The sequence below is a fragment of the Lissotriton vulgaris genome, chromosome 10, assembly GCF_964263255.1.
Source record: "Lissotriton vulgaris chromosome 10, aLisVul1.2, whole genome shotgun sequence".
Taxonomy (NCBI): domain Eukaryota; kingdom Metazoa; phylum Chordata; class Amphibia; order Caudata; family Salamandridae; genus Lissotriton; species Lissotriton vulgaris.
In genome coordinates this window covers 1,118,309,714-1,118,330,427 of record NC_141698.1, presented here as the reverse complement: position 1 = coordinate 1,118,330,427, position 20,714 = coordinate 1,118,309,714, and the positions used below count along the sequence as shown (strand labels likewise).

General features: G+C 46.1%; 1 protein-coding gene across 1 annotated transcript; it reads right to left on the bottom strand.

The window, feature by feature from the left end:
• Positions 1-3,942: 3,942 nt before the first annotated feature.
• Positions 3,943-20,073, bottom strand: LOC147689420 (uncharacterized). The gene is made up of 4 exons (XM_086939925.1): positions 19,998-20,073; positions 5,761-5,859; positions 4,928-5,062; positions 3,943-4,367 (listed from the first exon to the last, which is right to left on the bottom strand). The coding sequence occupies exons 1-4, from the start codon at positions 20,071-20,073 to the stop codon at positions 3,943-3,945; spliced, it is 735 nt and encodes a 244-aa protein (XP_086796051.1).
• Between the last annotated feature and the right edge of the window lie 641 nt (positions 20,074-20,714).

Genomic DNA, 20,714 nt, shown 5'->3' with positions numbered 1-20,714 from the left:
CGTGACACTGGCGATGTGGCACTGGTAGCACCACCAACGCAGTCATGTAGTACAAGTTCACCAAAACCTACAGCTCCCATATTTTCTCCCCAGAGGGGAACTCCATCCAGCTCGACTCCCTCAAGTAGGGTTGCTGCAATAATTGCACAACCCAGTAGAGGTCTGCAAGGCTCATCCACCACTGCTTCATCTGGCATTGGCAGTATCATCACCTCGTGCGGCAAAACCAGAAGTTTCCAGTCCCCAGTTTGGAACTATTTTAGTGTCCATGCAAAGCATGATAACCTAGCCGTTTGTTCCATTTGTACGACTACAGTTAGCCGCGGTAAGATTGGTACCAACTATGGTACCGGAGGCCAGCTAGGTCATCTTGAAAGAAGGCACTCTGTAGAATGGTTTGCGCACCTAGCAAACATCAAGGCAAAGGAATCCCAAAGGGCAAGTGGCCAAAATAAACCCGTACTAGGTGTTTCATCTGAAGATGACGGGGAGGTAGAAGAAGCGTCAGACATTTATTCGGGCGCACCCAGTACCCCTGGCAGCACCACACCCTCCGGAACACATAGGAGGCACACTGAGAGTCTGGGAGACACACCAATGCGGAAAATGTCAACACTGAGCAGAAGTGGGTCGAAGAAGGCATCATCATCATCCATTAAACTTGTCCAGCGCAGCATTACAGACATGTTCTCCTCAGATGCGCCATTTCAACGCAACCACCCAATTGTGCGCCTGTATAACACTAAGCTGGCTAAAATGCTAGCTGTGGACCTTCTCCCTTTTTCGTTTGTCGAAGGTGTGGGTTTTCTTGAACTCGTGGCAACACTGGCCCCTAAATGGAAGGTTCCTAGCCGGTTCTATTTTGCCAGGGTTGCTGTTCCAGCACTACATAAAGAGGTGCTTGAGTTGGTTGGGGCAGCTTTGCAGAAGAGTGCTGTTCACACTATACACCTGACAACAGACATGTGGACCAGTTGCCAAGCCCTTGATTACATGTGCATCACTGCACACTGGGTCTCTTTTTCAGGGGTTGCTAAACGGATAAATGCAGGTGGTGACTTGGTCGACATTTTTAAGGGTGCTCGTAAACATGCAACATTAGCCATGTTTGGCATGGAGAAAACTCATACTGCAGACAACATTTTGCATGACTTTAACAAAAAGGTCTTGCAATGGCTGCCCAAAAGAAATTGCAAGGTTGGTTATGTTTCTACTGATAATGGCAGCAATGTAGTTAAGGCCATGGCGGACGGTGACTATTTCAGAGTGCCGTGTTTGGCGCACTGTATGAACCTTGTCGTGCAAAAGTTCTTGAAAAAAGAACCTGCAGTCGACAAAATACTGACCATCTGCAGAAGAATATGCACACATTTCAACCATTCTTTTAAGGCCCGGAAGGAGCTGAGGCGCCAGCAAAATGTACGTAGAATGCCAGTGAAAGCACTTATCCAGGAGGTGGCAACACGTTGGAACTCAACCTTCTACATGCTTGAGCGTCTGCATGAGCTGTTTCCAGTAGTCAATGAGTATTTCTACAACCTGGGTGGTGATCCGACAGAAATGATGCTAGCGGTGGAGCAATGGCAGCTAGTTAAAAGCCTGACAGACATGCTTCGTCCTTTTGAGGTCTTCACGCGTGAAGTCAGCAGGGAGGACTGTTCTTTGAGCAAAGCTATCCCATTGTTGCTGAAGCTCGAGCACCAAGTCAAGGTGGTGTCTTCAGAATTAAAGGATGCGGGAAAGAATGAAGCATATGAGTTGGCGCAGAGATTATTACAACGCCTAGTTAGCAATAAACGGCTTGTAAATATCAAGAAACAACAGCACTACATTTGTGCTACTATTCTGGATCCACGTTACAGAAAGCCATTGTTAGGAAAAGTATTAATTCCTTTTGAAACTTCAGATGTTACAGAGTACAAAGGTTGGCTAGCTCGGTCAGCCATTCGTTTTGAAAGAGAGAGGAAGGAAACTGTAGGAGAAGACAGTACTAGTGAATCAGCAGGCCAACAGGCGTCGGATAAAAGCACTTCTGTGCCTGTGGCAGAAGTGAGTGTCTTTTCCTCTGAGCCGTTAACCACACCAGCAACCGTATCATCTGCACCAGGCACAGGCGATATGTCTGAAGAGGATTGGCTAAGTCAGCTAGGGTTTGCTTGTCCCAGAAAGGACACAGAAGTGCAAAGTACAGGAATGCGGGAGAACATTGTTTCAATGGTGCAGGCCTACCTGGATGACTCAACAGCGGTCAATATTACTGAGGACCCATTGGCGTATTGGCATGGGAAAAGAAACATATGGCGAGAGCTCACCAACCTGGCTATCAATTACTTGTCTTGCCCACTCGCAAGCGTGTCTTCAGAACGTGTTTTTAGTTCTGCTGGTGGCATTGTGACTTCCAAAAGGTCCCGCCTCTTGCCCGCAAATGTGGAGCGGCTCACCATGATAAAGATGAACCAGCACTTCATACCACCAGATTACAAAGTACGAGAATGCACGCAGGAAGAAGAGGACACCGACCTACCTGAGGAAAGTTCTCCTCAGTTACCACAAGTACTACCGACTGAATTTGCAGAGTATGAGGACGAGTTCATTTTCCCTGACACCGAGTTCTGAAAATGAGTCAATGATTCATTAACTTTATTTTTAGTTCGACTCCTTATTCACTTTTATTCCTGTGTGTCTGTCTTTCTTTGTTTACCAAGTGCTTGATCCCATTCACAACAAAACTGTAATCACCCAATCAAAGAACAAGCCCATCAGCAGAACTGTCTTGCCGCAGCATTCATCAGGTTCACAAGTTAGTTGCCAAGAACTCAGTCCTGGTCGTCTATCCTCCTCCTCCAGACTCATTCTATCCATTTCCCGTAATGCTGATGCCTGGATTCCGCACAATGAAGAAACTTACGTTGACGAGTTGCTGCAGAACGCTTTAGGACACTGTGAATTCCAGGTGGAGACAACCCTTCAACAAACACAAATTACAGGTAAGATAAGCGTTTGGATGGGAGGTAGTATAATGGAGTATTAGGAGGAGAGGCGAGAGAGTGACAGTGGTACTACTAGTAAACTCCTAGGACTCTTGATTATGGAAACTCTGTGACAGGCATTTAACTTTGGAAAACATTTGGCCAACTACAGGTTGCTTTTGCTTTGCAGAAAATCCACGCCGGGAAACTCCAGTTGGGGCCCAGCTGCAGAACGCTTTAGGACACTGTGAATTCCAGGTGGAGACAACCCTTCAACAAACACAAATTACAGGTAAGATAAGCGTTTGGATGGGAGGTAGTATAATGGAGTATTAGGAGGAGAGGCGAGAGAGTGACAGTGGTACTACTAGTAAACTCCTAGGACTCTTGATTATGGAAACTCTGTGACAGGCATTTAACTTTGGAAAACATTTGGCCAACTACAGGTTGCTTTTGCTTTGCAGAAAATCCACGCCGGGAAACTCCAGTTGGGGCCCAGCTGCAGAACGCTTTAGGACACTGTGAATTCCAGGTGGAGACAACCCTTCAACAAACACAAATTACAGGTAAGATAAGCGTTTGGATGGGAGGTAGTATAATGGAGTATTAGGAGGAGAGGCGAGAGAGTGACAGTGGTACTACTAGTAAACTCCTAGGACTCTTGATTATGGAAACTCTGTGACAGGCATTTAACTTTGGAAAACATTTGGCCAACTACAGGTGAATCAACACGATGACAGTGTTCCGTAAAACAAACTTACTGCAAAACCACCACCCACCAGGCTCACAAGTAGTAAAAAACAGCTATGCTCAGATAAAGTTTGAAAAAGTATATTTTTATATCCCTAACAAAATAAACTCCCGCAAGACCCTCCCTAACCCCAACAAATAAATAGTCCATCAAAAGTCCCCAAAAACCCCAACTCCCAATTCCCACCCCCCAAAAGTCTCTAAAAAAGGGGCAAGGGACACTCTACGGATGCAGGTTGTTGAATTTGGCCTCCAGGGCATCAAACTTCTCCTGGATGATGGCTTGATCTAAACGGAGGCCCTCCACCAGAGTCTGATACTCCTTCCATCTCTGGACCTCCGCCTCTAGGTTGGACACTCTGCGGAGTGCAAGGCGCAAGCGAGCCTTTACAGTACTGTGAGGAGGTGCAGCCTTTGCTGCTCGGCGGTGGCGTCTTCCAGCACGGCTCCGGTTGGCTGGAGCACTGCGCTTACCGGCAGAACGTGGGGTCACGGAGGAGGATGCAGAAGATGTTACACTGGAGTGCGTGTCGTCCCCCTCCATTTCCACCAGCCGGCGATATTGCGCAACAGTGGCATCCAGCCTCCGTTGCCGGGCAAGTACAGCCCGCATACTCCTGCTCGGTTTCCATGTTTTGGTATTACCAACTATAAGAAGAAAGAAAAACATAATCTGTAACGAATGCTCTTTAAAAATATGATTAACACAAAATGATTCAGCAGGAAGTTGTGTCACAGTACAACTAGCAACTAGCCAGCGCAGTACAAAACTATTGAGGCCAGTATCATGGGCGTCCGCATGGAGGGGCAAGGGGGGGGCGCTTGAATCACCATTTCCCTTCCCACAACTCACTTGTATCCTTGGTTTGGTGCTCTTTCATATGAAAGAGATCTGGCAGAAGTGAGTGACTTTTCCTCTGAGCCGTTAACCACACCAGCAACCGTATCATCTGCACCAGGCCCAGGCGATATGTCTCTATCTCTCTCTCTGTCTCCCTCTGTCTCCCTCTACCTCGCTGTCTCTCTCTCTGTCTCCCTCCCTCTGGCTCCCTCCCTCTCTCTCTCCTTCTGTCTTCCTCTCTCTCTGCCTCTATCTGTCTGTCGGTCCCAGCCTGCTGTAATTACCATATTGTAATTTGTCACTGGTCCAGCACTGGATACACATCATATGCTATCTAAGAGTCAGATAGTACCATGATCCAGCTTACCTGTACTCCACACCACCGCTGCCTGCTTCCTCACAGTCTGATTGTCCACTTGCGCCGCATCCTCCCCAGAGTCGCCCTCAGACTCCGAGTCGATGACGATCACGTCCGAGCTGGCCCCGCCACCAGCTGTTCCACCTAAAAAATATATTTAAGACTGTTAGATTACACCACTCACTAGTATTTGGTCTAGGAATGAAGAAGTTTGAAAACAGAAAAAATAATTGACTGTCTACTCTAGTCTAAAGTAAAAATGTCCCTCCTTCCAGGGAAGGCTGTTGTCTTGCTGCACTTTTTTGTCACAATTGATGAATGCTTGCTTAATTTTAACACACATCTTTTTTCTCTGAACAGACAGACGCTGGACTTCTACGGACAAGAGCAACCAACTAAACCAGGTGAAAGCTCGGCTCGACCACAAGACATGTGTTCCATTACTCATCAACTCAGCACCAAGCACTTTTCCTTTTCCAGCTAACTTTATTTTAATATATGTGTTTACTTTTACTTTTTTTAATAAAGCTTTTAAACTTGAATAGACTCTGTGGTTTTTGGTCCTCCTAGCTAGAGTGACTGAGAGAAAGGTTTTGTAATTTTTGCAAGGAGGAGTCCGTGCCGCTGACACTACCGAGTTTATACTATAGTATACAGTGTGCCAAACACGCCACTCTGAAATATTATTACTCTGGTCTTTGGTGTCCATAGTAAGGTTTGTGGAGAATTGTCCCTGCAACAGTAGTATTATTGATTTAGCTCCTATCTAAACACTGTTTCGAAAATTTAAATTAGGAACGCTTGGACAACAATAGGTCCTCTATATTTAAATGAAAACTTACTGGGGCCAGCAAAGGAGCACTCGCCGCCCTGGCCTGCATCATCCTCCTCCTTTGGAGCCACTGCATCCGCTGTTTCTGTCCGCTTGCCCCTGGGCGGACCTGACGTACAACATGAAAGAAAGAACAGAAAAAAATGATGATTGCTGCTTGTCGATGTCCTTGTCAACCAAATCAAACATTTAGAAATAACAAGAACCAACTATTTTAGCCAAAAAGAGGGCTACAAAGGAAGGACTGCACCTGAGCCTCTACTCAGTCATTTAGGACAATGATGCGTCACTGAAACCCTGCGCCTGCATGAAGCAGGCTTACGGCTTGACGCAGCATTGCTGGAGCTGCGCCATCGTTGCAACGCAACTCCATCAATGAGCCGCCTTTACGGCACCGATGCGTAACGCTTCGGTGACGTTTTGGCACCATGGCGTGCCGCATTGAAAATACGGCGCACCATGGGTGGTGCTGGCGTGCCTCACACTTTGCAGGGATGCACAGGTAATGCACTTAGGGGCATACTTACGAGTTCTGGGCTGCACACCTCCAGAGGTGCACCAGAACAAAATGCGTAACTCAAAACTAACCTTGCGTCACGGCAGATGCGCCGCAATTACAATGCGGCAAACCCTGGCGCAAGGGTAGGCAGATGCGTGATGCATCTCGTGACGAAAGAGGGGCGCATCTCTAGAGTCGCGTCGCAGGCGCGATGCAACTATAGCAATGCTCAGGGATGCCCAATACTCAACATACCGCATCAGTCCTTACGCCTGCTTCAAGCAAGCAGGCATAAAGAATTGACGTAGCAGCGTCGCGGAAGTGCCTGCGTTAAATCTTGTAGATTTCACGCAGGCACTTTTGCGAGGCGCACATCTGCCTGACCGCCACCCCCCCCCCCCCTCCCCCTGCGTGGCAACGCACCCATTGTGGCGCAGGCCCAGGTCTTAACGTGGCGCATCTCCTTAGAAGCATCACGTTGTACATGACTCGCTGGGATGCGCCACGTTTACGTCGCTGTGCGTCAGGTAAGGCAGCGTAAACGTGGCGCAAGGGGCTTGTAAATCTGCCCCTTTGTGTCTAGCATTACGCAGTTCTGTAAAGTACACTCATACATTACTCAGCCCAATTAAATGAACACACAATAGAAAACAAATAAGCAGTGGCACCGCCACAGAGAAAGAGAGCAGTGCACCTGAAATGCACAGAAGATTTTGAAATATTAATTTAGCTCTCCTATCAATGTAATCAGCAGCATTATTGTTCTTTGTAAAAAAGTTAAAGCAAACATTTGCAATATTAACACACAGAGCAGGAGAAAAAACAGAGTAGTGAGTGATGAAAAAATTGCTACTACTACTCACCAAGCCCGGGGACCTCCACTCCCAGCAGATCGAGCAGGTCGTGCTCCCGCTCCAGAATATCGGTCCAGCGGTGGGTCACCTGATTATAGGTGCGCTGGACCCCCGTGATCTTAAAAAGGGCCCGGCACACCTGCCCCCACCGCTTCCGACGCTCCTGGCTGTTGGTATAACCGGCAGCAATCCTGCCGCCTGCTGCGATGGTCCTCGGGAGACAGCGCTGCACAAAATAAACGAGTGTGCCCACCTCCTCAGGGCTGAAGATCTCCCTGGGCACCACCATTTCCGCCCTCAAGCGGCCACACGGGAGCCGGGCACGGGCTGCGGTGCCCGGCTTGGGCAGCTTGACAGCTGTCTTCACCATGTTCTGGGCAGGTAAGGAGATAAAATGAAAAAGAATAGGAGTAGAGAAGAAGGAAATAAAAGTTTAAAAAGTACTTGAAAAGTAAACAAAAGTAGCCTAAAACACAAAAATATAGACCTAAAAAACAAGAGGGATAGAAAAAAAGTTTAATAGATCAAAAACAAAATAAAATAAGCAAAGGATGGCATAGATATACAGAGGATAGAAACACCATGCCCAGACACATAGGAATGAATGAAAAACAAGATGGCGGCCGATCACGTGAGCGTAAGTAGGTTCTCACGCGATTTCTCTCGCGAACTCGTGCGAACTTGTATTCGCAAGGCGCTCATCGCGCGAGACTACACATAGCGGGCGGAAACGGAAAAACGTCACGCAAACAAAATGGCGGCGCCCAGAAACCTTGGGGTAACTCGCACGAGTTCGCGGCTTACACGATCGATTTCGCACAACACCGCGCCTCGCGAATAGTGCGAAATTACCGAAAAACGAGTTTTGCAAAAGGAAAAGCTATGAGCAGGTGCAAAAGTTCAACCTCATCATTTGTAACCATTCCCTGTAGTGCTTCCTGAAGGGGCCATCCAGAATTCGGTTAGGTTCCTGTTAAAAAAAAATTACATTGCAACAAACAGGAAAAGGAAAGGAAAGGGAGCAGACAAGCAGGTGCCAGCCTTCATTAATGTCAGTTGGGGCAGGGCAGGTGTTGTTGTAATTTAATTATGCAAAACTTAAGGCACTTAGCAGGTGTGCTTTGCTTTGCCACAATAATGTACACTCACTGGTCAACCAGAGGGTGCTGTGATGACACCGAGGGTGGCATGGGTGTGACAGCCAGAGGGTGGCATGGGTAAACCAGAGTGCCAGTGTTGACAGAGGATGGCAGTGCTTTGTTTGCCCCAATAATGTACACTGGTGAACCAGAGGGTGCTGTGATGATACAGAGGGTGACATGGGTGAGCCCGAGGGTGGCATGGGTGAACAAAGAGAGTGCCAGTGGTGACAGAGGGTGGCAGTGATGAAGAAAGGCTTGCAAACAGGCTGGGCACGTAGAAACAACAAGTTCGCAAAACTGGCGACCGGACAAGTAAGTTCGCAATTTGCGAAATTGCACAAAACCCTCGCGAACTTGCAGAAACCCGTGCGAACACCCCAAAAAATAAAATCCGCAAAATCCGCGAGGATTCGCGGATTTTGCGGATTTTCGCAATCCGCAAATCCGCAAATCCGCAAATTCGCGGATTGCGAATCCGCAAAATCCGCCCATGCCTACCGAAATTCAAAAATCCCAACAAGGACTGTAATTTTTTCAGAGTTGTAGGAGTGCGCAATTGTGCGCATTTCTCCAAAAAGTGAGGAGCCAATCCTCGACCTTCATTGTTGAGCTCGTAGCCCAGGAACAACACTGTGTACTCTGCAATGTGAGACTTCACAAAGTTGAACTTGTAACCAAAGTCCGCAAAGTTAGAAATTATGCGATCAACGCAACACAGATGTGACCAAAGCTAGTCGTCTGTGAGATATATGTCATCCACATACAAACACACATCTGTGTCCACCCTCTCTAAGAGAGAGACTATACGGGCAGCAAACACGCCTGGACTATTTTTATAGCCCATAGGCAACCGTTTATACTGGCGTTGTTTGCCGCCACAGGGAAAACTGGTCCACTGGGAACTCAGTCCATCCAAATTGTGGGCAAAAAAAACATTGGAAATGTCAAGCGTGGTTTTAAACCGCTTTCGCACAAGACCATCCACAAGAGCAGAGCCGTGGGTATTCTTTACTGCACAGGTACGGCAATGCGAGTTTAAATGCCGGTAATCCAATACCAAATGGTACAAGCCGTCTGGCTTGGTCACAGTAAAAAGAGGGTTATTCATCGGTGACACACAAGTTTCAATTACACCTTGATATTCCATATGTTCAAGGATTTCCGTGACGGAAACCTTAGCTTCACATCGGATGCGATATTGAGGTTGAGGCTGTGGCATAGACCGCACAGAAATCTTGTGGTGTGGGGAAAACGTATCTGACCCACAGTGTGTACGGTACAAAGCCGGCGCAAGAGCCTTAGCCCACTCTTCCTGAAAATTCAGCGCATGCTCTTTCGAGACCGTGTACGCAAAACTAGGGAGGAATACCTTCTCCCCTCTCGGAGCCATGAGCACAAAAGGTGGGGGCCAGTCAGCCTCCGTAACAAAATGTCAGAGGTAGTCATAAGATTTTGCCAAAATACCCCTTTGTTGGTACGCTGTATGTCACCTTCAATTAAAAGGACTATTTCATAATGTCTATCAGGGGGAGCTACTCTAGTATCAGCTGTCTCCACAACAACATATTGGTCAGTCGCTGTCACCTTCAGTAGTGGACGCAGGGCCTCTCGCACTATGGTAATATCCGCCGCACTGTCCAACAACGTCAGTGCCCATGTCTGATTCCGAAGCTGAATTCTCACTATCTGTGGCATATCTTGCTGTTAAAACTGAAACTTTCTTATTCTGAACTGGGGTATTTTCGGTGTAGAATCGTCCTGCTTGCCTTTACTGTCTTTCGAAACAAAAGGGGATGATGGACGGAGCGTTTGAGCAAATCAAACACTCACCCCCAGTCAACTGATCTGGGTTTAATCCATCACCATTCTTTACCTCACTCAGCCACACCAGTTCAGACATGGCCATATGCAAATCAGTCTGACCCTGTGCCTCATGGGAACAGTCCAGCCCGAACTGCCAAGCCATGTCTTCCCTGGACCGGAACCAAGCATCCTGGGACCGGTTTCAGATTCATAATCCTCATCAGCCAGGCCATGTCTGAACTGGGGTGGCTGAGTGAGCTAAAGAATGGTGATGGATTAAACCCAGATCAGTTGACTGGGGGTGAGTGTTTGATTTGCTCAAACGCTCCGTCCATCATCCCTTTTTGTATCGCTTTACTGTCTTTCGGGCGGGGCTGGTCGCGTCCCTGCTGGCCACCAGACCTCTGCTGCCTCCTCCACCACCGGTGGATGAGGCCGATGAGTCCTGAAAAGAACGAGGAGAGCGTTGTTCAGAAACCTGAAAACGATCAGGTGATTTTATCGTAGCACAATTTCGCAAGTCATAAACACGTTCTGTAGGTGCAGGCACTGGAGATGCAGGACGAGACTCCTGTTTCAGCGTTTGTTGTTTACCCTGCTACTGTTTTTTAGACCAATTTTGCTTTTTAGACTTGGGCTGATCGTCCGTTTCAGACTTCTGCCCTTGTGATTGTTTTTTCTCTTTTGTAGAGAAAAGTTTGACAACTAAACTATTGCGGCCCACGGTTTTATAAGCCGCCACCATAATTCTTGGTAACTGTCGGGGTTTATCGGCATCGGGAACCGCCAGCAAAGCATTAGACACCTGAAAGCTTACAGCATCTCCCTTGACATTAGCAAGTACGAGATCGGAAACTACGTCAAAACTGCCGCATAGGCGCATACCCAATTCAACCACTGCCTCAGGTCCGTGATCATCTTGAACACGCTTAATGACCGTTGGAAGGACAGTCATTGACGGAGTGCCGAAGCACCTCGTATACACTGCTGAAAAGATCTTATCCCAACACTCACAGTCACCAGCTTCTGGGATCAAGTCTTTAGGCATACTAATTGTCAGGATCCTGTGTTTTTCGCAAGGAATCTTGTTAGGAAATACTGCTTCCAGCTGGTCAAACTTCTCGGCAAGCCAGAAAGGAAAGTCCTCCTTATTCTGGGGGTTCTTGCCCATCACTGCGTTTACCATTACAGGGCTAACCTTCATTCCGCCCTATCCAGCTGGAAGCGCCGCAACACCTGGGGCCCCTCCCGGGAGATTGCGGGTAATGTATTGCACTAAAGACCTAATAACGCTAATAGCGACTGTATGTAGTCGTCTTATATCTGCAAGGGAGCACTCTTCTGCTTGAGGATGAAGTGTAAATCCAGCCAAAACAGGCCAAGTAGAGCCTGGAATAGACAAAGGACCTAATCTCGGAGTTAAAAAAGAGTGGGGTAGGGCGCCATTAAACCAAACTCGGTGCTGCCAAGCATTAATAGGAACTTTCTGTGTCCTATACGGAACATAGTCCTGTGGCATGGCAGTGGGAGTGTACGTGTCGAACACAATAGAATTTGCGTTCATAGCTGGGAAGGTCACCCACGAGTAAAAAATCTCAAAAGGGTAAGCTACTTCTGCACTCACTACCATAATAACCGCCCTGCCATCCACGGGGACGGTATAAGTCTGCAAATGATTGCGCACCGCAATGCGACTATGCTGCGGTATGTCAACGCCAGCCATAACGACACAGAAAGAAAGCGGTCCAATAAGAACCCACGTAGCACTACTGGGTAGTAATTCCAAAGAAAACTGTTTGAATACACTCAAGCTTGAAAAGACCTATGTAATTATAGGTAGGTTTGTCCGACACCACTGTCTTCTGGAAACAATAGCGAAGGGGATTAAGGACTGACAGAAGCAATACTCAACTGTCATGTAATAAGACCACCAACGATTGGGCGCCATGTCGCAGGGATTCTGCTCCTACACAGAACTGTGCATAGAGACCTGGAACCTCAATGAATTAGGGTGTGCCAAAACTCACCTTAGTATCCAAAATCCCCAACCAGACTAGCAATCAGTGTCTCATTGGTTTCTACACACCCCCAAAAATTCGACAACCCAGAACATGAACTTAGAACACCTCCGGTCACGTGGAACACATGAACACTCTTTCGTTATACTAACATATCAGTCCAGAACGAGGAGTAAATGAGGACACGGGCAGATTTGAAATATTTATTTCTAATGCTCTGTTCTCAGGTGCAGTATCTTGGCTAATACAAGCAAACATAGTATAAGCAACAAGGTTATCAGCATAGTTACTAGTCCATAAAATACAAAGGGTGAAAGCATGTTAAAATGCTACAGGGAAAAGGTCTAAATAGAACCTCAGTCTTACCCTCCCTTGCTAGTATATTATATTATATTATAGAAGGTCTCTTTGGGTTTTAGAAGGGCGGCCCCATACCTCTGGTCTTAGTAGAAAGGGATCACATCATCTTCTACACCAAATCTCTGCATGCGGATATTCATCAAGTGTGTGTGCATGCTCTGTGCAGTGCATTATTAAATGCTCCAAAAGCCAGAGTTGGCCACAGCTGCCTATGTGTTATGTCTACGATGTGCGCTGATCAGACCGAACAACAACCGACGTGTTGAAATAACCTGGAAGGCCACGGCACTCAGTGTTCAGACATAGCTTACCAAGCAAAGCTGATACTATAGGAAAACATATTATTCTTGCGTGAGCCAAAGTAGTCTACTAGGCTCAAAGCCTTAATAACAATATGTGCCGGGGGCAAAAGCAGCAGAGCGGTAAAATGGCGTTTACACTCCTAATAAGCTCATGCTAACTTTACACAGTGTAAAGGCAAAGCCGTTCTACATGACAGGGTAATGCAAGGCAGTGCAAATCAAGGATTTGCCTTACTCTGCCCAGGTAAGCTTTCCATAGGGATGGCATGGGTTATCCCACACAACTCCCATGATTTTTGACACATTTCCAGATTTACTGGAACTGGAAAACCTGGGAATGCGGCCAAAAAATACGCCTCCCCAGGAGAGGCATAACGAGGAGAATTATCTTTATTTCTCCTCATTACTTCCTCTTTCTATGTGAGCTGCAGTCTGCAGCACACCTAGATAGAGGAAGATAGAAGAATGTGTGTCTCAGAATTGTTTTTGTGCAGGAAGGTGTTCCTTCCTTTGCAAAATCAATCATGCATACAACAGAGGCACCTGTGCACCAAGGTGCAAGAGTAGCTGACTTTGCGGCACTAGCATAGAGGAAAAGGCAGTATTGTGCTGTACTATCTTAAATTTGGCAAATTCCTGCCATTTCCCTGTCAGGCAGCGCAGCAAGGTGACTTGCTTTGCTGCGCTGCGTGACATTTTCATAAATTGTCCCCTAAATTACCAACATTTAAAAAAGCACATTTCAAAATATAAATGTTCGCAAAAATTATTCAGGAATAGAATGTCATAAGAGTAGAAACAAGCAACTGTCTGGACCTGAAGGAGTGGATTCGCTATGTTTTCATGCATCCAGTCCTGCAACCAAATTTGCTGCATTTCATTGCGTTGAAGATAGAGGGCAGAACTGCCCCAAATGTACTAAGGCGTGGTGCTGCTCCTCTCTGTGGTACTTTAATTTAGGAAGCCTTGTGCCAATTTGCACACTCTTGCACTCTTGAGGGTGTGTGCACACTCTCACTCTTGATGGTGTGTGCACACTTGCACACTCTTGAGGGTGTGTGCTTAAAGTCAAGCTTAGTTTTTACTGGCAGGAGACTCTTCCTGTACAAAATACTGTTCTTTTTGCCAAGAATCACACTTCTTGTAGTTTGTATGCATGTTGTACACTGCAGCATACATGCAAAGTTGAACAAGGTTTAAGAAATGAAACCTTTTCTTAAACTTTATGCCTGCCTATAGGAGGCTTACATTTTTGGTGCAAAGTTATGTTTGTGTCAAAATCCATGGGTTGTTTCATGGGAATGCCCATATACCACCTTGCAATGCCACCTTCATGCAAATTGCTACTCTCACTTGCTTTAGGACAACTTTCCAACTCATATCCAGGTTTGAATCATGAACCTGTGTTTACTAGTTAGGATGGGGGCTCAGATGTCAAACACTCAATCAGTCAGCATTTGTATAGTGGAGCATTACCCTCCAGAGGGATATCTGGGTGCTGTGGATGCAAGGTCTCTGAGCAGAAAGACAGAAAATAAAGGTCAAAAATGAGCAGAAAGAGACACTAAAAAGGTCAGAAATGAGCATGAGACAGAATAAAGGTCAGAAACAAGCAGAATGAGGGAAAATCACAGGCAGAACGAGCACACAGAGGTAAAAATAGAGGACAGAAAAAGGCAGAGGAGGCACAAACCTAAGGCAGCAGAGGATAACAGACTATGGGCTAACTGGCCAGGAGAACCATTGCAGGGGGAGATGGCACGAGGACCTGAAGAAGTGACTTCAACGTGACAGGCAGCAGTGTACCAAATGCTGCTTACTTCAATTAGTTTATCTTTCGGGGAATTACATAAAATGTGCACTATGTGAGTCTAACTATATGCGGTTTATATATATTTAGAAATGAAAAAGTGCATCCCCTACCTGCCAAGTCAAGGAGATGTATTACTGATACCGGCCCTTTTAGGAAAGAAAAGAACTCACGACCGAGCCTTCTCTGGAGCAGCAACAAGAATTAGGAACCCACTCCCCTGGAAAATAAGAAAAATGTCGTCCATTTCTGCTTTAAAAAATGAAGCCAAATCCATTTTTATGAGCAAATTCCTTCCATAGTTTCAGCAGACCTTTTTTTATCAGAGGATCTTTTTGCTCACACATATGCTTACTCGCAGTGTCCCCAAACCGTTATCTTTGGACTTGTATATATGAGTGAAAAAGCACAAATGTTTTTCTTACAAAGCAAGGTATAGTTACTCAGGACCTGGTAGCACAACTGTTTCTAGCAACTCGCTGTGCACTGATTATTTTTACTAAATTCACATGTCGTGAGTGTTGTTCTACGTTTAAAGATATGTAAATGTAAAGTGCGCTAATACCCTTTCATAGGGTCATGTTTGAGCTATATAAAACACCAAATAAATAAATAAATGAGGAAGGAGGCTCAGGGTTGACAGTGTCACCAACAACTGGGCCTGCTCAGTTGGGTAGGGTTGGTGGGAGGGGCTGTGTGGATCCATACCATCAAGCAGCTGGTGCTTGCGAGGAACACCCAAACCTCTCCCGGGTGATCAATACCTGCGAGGGTTACCAGGGAGAAATGGGCAAGGTAATAGGGTCCTCCGGAACATCGAGCAGCTACAGGCAGGCCAAAACCAATGGCTGGACACTTTCAACCAAACACTTGACGACATTACTAGGGTGCTGCAGGATATTAGTACCAGCCTCCACTAGATTGCAGCTCACTTGACTACACCTCACTGTGTGCCCAAAACATCTGGTGCATCAACATCTGCACAAGCCACAGGGATGGACATGGAGTCTGGCGGAGAGTCTCCAGTACCCCAGGAGCATGCAGCTGTTGGTCCCCCACCCAAATGTGGGAAGGGGTATCTGAGGAAAAATCATTAAGAGTCAGATGGCAAAGCACCCTCAGGAAGTGACAATGTGCCCTTGATATCATCAAGTGTGTGTCAGGCGTTTACTTGTTGACTGTCATCAACAACTGTTCCACATTGGATGGAGGTTCAAAATTGGGCTTTGGACTCAAATCACTGTGGCTTTACCCCGAATAATTTCATCTACAAACTATCAACTCCTATCTGCACAATATTTTTTTCTGAGTGCACACCAACATTGTCTGGCTTTATTTGATCAATTTAGGTGCAAAAATAAAACATTTTACACCATAGTATTTACTCATGTTGTGACTTTGAATTCCAAATGTACATATTGTATTCACCCTCAAATTACATTAAAGAAAATGTCAACATCATTGGTAACAAATTACTTCCAAGTAGTAAACTAAGGGCTTGTGAGTAAATGAATCTTGCACAATATGATAGATGTACACAACCAGGTTATCACGCAACTCATACTACATGGTACATATTCACAGGAAGTCAATTGTCTACACAACTATCACTATTTGCCAGCAGAATCAACAATCATAGTTTGCAAACCAGTTCATCATAGTCAAACTATGGTTAGAAATCTCTTTGGATGTGTGATATCAGACAAGGCGCAAGTCAATGGCGGAATGACTGCGCAAAGCCGGAACCGGCTGCAATACTCCGGTGTCAGCGATCCATCATGCACTGCCTCTCGAGGTCTGGGTGCACCCCTTCCCAGTGCTTGGTTTTCCATAGCGTGAAGCAGGTGTGCACGGTGCTGGAAGTAGGAACCTTGCCTGTTTTGTCTTGTGGCTACTACGTGGGAACTGCTTGCATCTTCCAAGGACTGGCGGACTTTTGACCATCCCTCCAGCCTTGCACTCTGCCACTACTTGCACCCATGTTCGATGCGGACCGCCGGCTGCCATAGTACATCTCTCGTAAGGCAGTGCGGCGAGGTCTCGCATGAGGAGGGGGGGCCAGGCAGATAAATTCACCGGCGGGCTCCCGCGGCTGGGAAGCCCTCTACCTGTTTTGTCTTGTGGCTACGCCGCGGGAATTGCTTGCATCTTCCAAGGACCGGCGGACTTTTGACCATCTCTCCAGCCTTGCACTCTGCCACTACTTGCCTCCGTGTTTGACGCGGACTGCCAGCTGCCGTACTACATCAACCATAAGGCAGCGGCGAGGTCTCGCGTGAGGAGGGGGGCCAGGCAGATAAATTCACCGGCGGGCTCCCGCGGCGCGGGACGCACGCGGGCTCGCCCGGGTCAAGTGCGGGCCCGTCCTTGCCCGACTGTGGCCGGGCCGGGCTAAACATCTTGGTTTTCCACAGTTACCATGAACAATCTTTTAGTAAGTCCGCCATTATTATTGTTGAACATTTCCCACCAAACTTATAAGACCTTACCCCCTGTACAGTGTATGTAAGACCTGTGTTTTTCACTATAATTTAGGGGGTAGAAGGAAATCTGTACCAACATAAAATACCTATCAGAGCAGGACTACATTGATAGAGGTAAAAATGGGCAAAAGGAAGCTCGCTAGCCCTAAATCCAACGCAGGACGGAGGGTCATTACAGATTCGCAACAAACGTTGCTGAGTTACTTAACGGGCGCGATGGGAGCTTTAGATAATCAGATAAACTCAGCAGAGGAACTAATTAGGGCCAACTCCTCACGCTCTATTCCGGAGCTAAATCACTCAGCACTCCCACCGAGCCCTAGCCAAATTTTACCCAAAGCAGAGCACTGTAAATGGCTGTGTTCAGCATATTTCTGATAGAATTACCTTAAGTGACTCAGATACTTCCCAACAACCGCCCCAAAAAAAACATAAAATCCCGACCCCTGCTAGAAATAAGGTCCCGAAGAATAGCCCATTTCACGCTCCTACAAATAGTAATTCAACCAACGAGGAGGACGTGGTAACCCAAAAAAGGAAATATACTAAACAAGGCAAGAGAAAAGTGGGAGCAAGAAACACCTCCACAAAGGTTCAAGCTGTTGATGGCAGGATCTCGGAGACCAACAACAACAATATTAAGTCCCTTATCACAGTGGTGGAAAGGCTAGACATGTACTTAAGGTTAAGGATGGATCATATGCAAACTAGACTGACCCAAATAGAACAATCCATAACTATGAATACGGGGCGTTCTAGAGAGGACATACATGTTTCCTCCAACAAACAAGAATTACAACTGGGGGGTATAATCAGACCGATGGGCATCTCAAAATATACCAGAAAAATATCACGAGGTCTGACATCCCGACACTCAATCCTGTTTTAACTACAGATCCAGGAGAGGGAAATAATCCCATAAAGACAACGCTAGATATTGCAGAAACAGATACCTTTTCCCACCCCCCTCAGGTACATCCATACCCTCTTCATAACCCCGCTACTCAGCCCGGGACTAGATTGAGACCAGGCGAATACCTTCACCTGCCACCCGCGGCTACCCCTCACATCATTGTGTTGGCAAACGTTCCATGAAAGTCTCCACTAGAATCAGAGGGGTGGGAAACACTCAGAAATAAGTCGCTACATTGGCTAGGGCTTAAAACTGGTTTAGATGACTGCCTATTTAGAGAATTTAAAATGGCCAGAAGGGTCAAGTAGGTTTGAACTGGCGGAAAATTCTTTCAAGGAGATTGCATTGTACTTACTTTTAGATCACCTTTGCTAGTTAAAAAATCCTCTATGACATGGGTAGTAAGTACATTGCTAGGGGTGAGATAAATATACTCCCATTAGGTTTTTTCTACCCCCCCTGAATTTCACACAACAGACTCCCAACTTCAATTCTATAAAGAGTCAAGACCCATATCACGCGATTCCCACAGCAAATAGATTCAACATGCTTTCAGAACTGGAAGACCAAGGCTGACTGCCTAAGACAAAATCCTATGTTCCGGCCCCACAGGGACGAGATATAGAGCCAGCCCAATATATTGTGATAGAACTTTCAACCTTACATCCCTCTGACTTAATCATTGGGCCCATCTGTCAAGGCTCGCCAAAAATGGACCACCCAGACAAACCCACACTTAGTATACTTTTCTGGAATGTTGCAGGCTTAAGTGCCAAATTAAACAACAAAATCTGGACCAATTTTATTCATAAATTCAACATCTTATGTCTATAGGAGACCTGGTTCACATCTCCTAATCACATAGAGGGCTATAAAAGCTATTACTCCATGGCACTCCCCTCGGCTTTCGGAAGAGCTAAGGGTGGCTTGGCAATTCTAGTTTCTAACATCATTAAACTAGAGAAAATTGTCCAAATCAAAATAGAGGTAAATTATCAAATTATAACCTTGAGGGTGGATAAAAGTAATCTCTTCGCGCTGGTAAATTTTTATATGAATCTTAGACAGGATGAAACTATTAGCGTGAAAAGCGAGATTTACTCCTCCTTGCAGGAATTAAAGAGAAAAACAAGAAAGGGTCTGGTCATAATATGGGGGGGGGAATTTCAATCAACACATCTGTGGGCACAGCTCTGGTTCAACCTGTGGCCTTGAGGACGAAAATCAAATCCCTCTTACCCACTTCCTCCACACCCCGACAGAGAATCTTCTAAACGAGACAATATTTGGCCTGGAGATGGGTATGGCAAATGAGTTTGTGAATCCCCCAATTGCCATTAAGAGTACATTTAATGGGAGAGGTCTATCTAGTATCATTGACTTCATCTTAGTTACTAGTGTCTCTTCGTCCCGATTACATAATTTCTCAACAAACGATATCGCATTAAGCGATCATTATCCCAATAGTGTTACGCTCTTTTTGACATACAAAGAAGACAAAGGGAATTCTCTAAACATTCTGGGGTAGGCAACTCTGTCCCTTGATAGAGCAAATGGATTGGCACTGAAATGGGAAAAAATAGACCCAGTAAAAATTACAACGAAGATAGTGAAGAAGTCTTTAAGGGCTATTGATAAATGTCTTGATCCCTTTAGCGAGCATCAGGAGGTCTTGAAAAACTTTCAGATAATACCCCAATCAGTGAAAAAAGCTCTTAGTGCTAATATTTGAACCAAAACTGTGAAAACAATAGGATAGTTCAATAAAACCTGCACTAAAGCTTATTCAAAACTAAAAATAGCCCTCCACAGAGCTAACAGGGATAAAAATGAAATTATAAACCTTAGAAGAGAATAAAACAACGCACTAAAATCAAGGAAAAAGGAATTGAAAGATGAATTATGGGCCCAACTTCATAAAAGTTGCGCCGCTAAGGATAACATCGCATTTTGGACTACAATCAAATCTCCCTTCCTAGTGAATAATACCAACAACCCGAAAATAGATGTAGCCATCGATGAGCAAACATGGGTAAATCACTCTGCTTTGATTTTTTGCCTACCTTCTGAAGATTGTCCTGTGTTGGAGGAAAATGGAGAACCATCGTGGAAACTAGCAAATCCTCCTTCCCTATTCATCTCGACATAACACCAGTGGAAGTAGAGCTAGCGCTACTAGCCAGTAAGAGCACCAAGGCTCCAGGCCCCAACGGGGTCCCAGTCGACTTCTATACGCAAAATTTGGAATAGTGGTCCCCTATTTTAACCCGAGTCCTGGAAGCGTCCTGTGTGGTGGGAATATTAAACTCATGGTCCGATAGCATCTTGGTCCCAATTTTTAAAAAGGGAAATAGGCAATCTCGCTCTTGCTACTGCCCGATATCACTGCTGGACTCCTTGGGCAAGGTGGCCGGCCACATCATCTTAGAGCGCCTCCAGCTATGGGCTGCTGAGAGCAAGATTCTATTGGACCTTCAATTTGGGTTTCGTGAGGGGCTAGGTACCACAGAACAGGTATTAAACCTAACTCTTCTGGGAGGCAAATACGTCTCAGTCAAGGGTGGGTCATTGCACTTGGCATATGTCGACTTATCAGCAGCTTTTGACTGCGTTAGTCATAGCAAGGTATGGTCCATTTTGAAGGAAATGGAGGTAGAATTACCCCTATTAAACTTCATATGGGAACTATATTCCGGAGCAACTGCACGAGTGAGGTACGGCACGGGAGGACAACTAACGGTGCCATTCGCTGTACAGCGGGGAGTAAGGCAGGGCTGTGT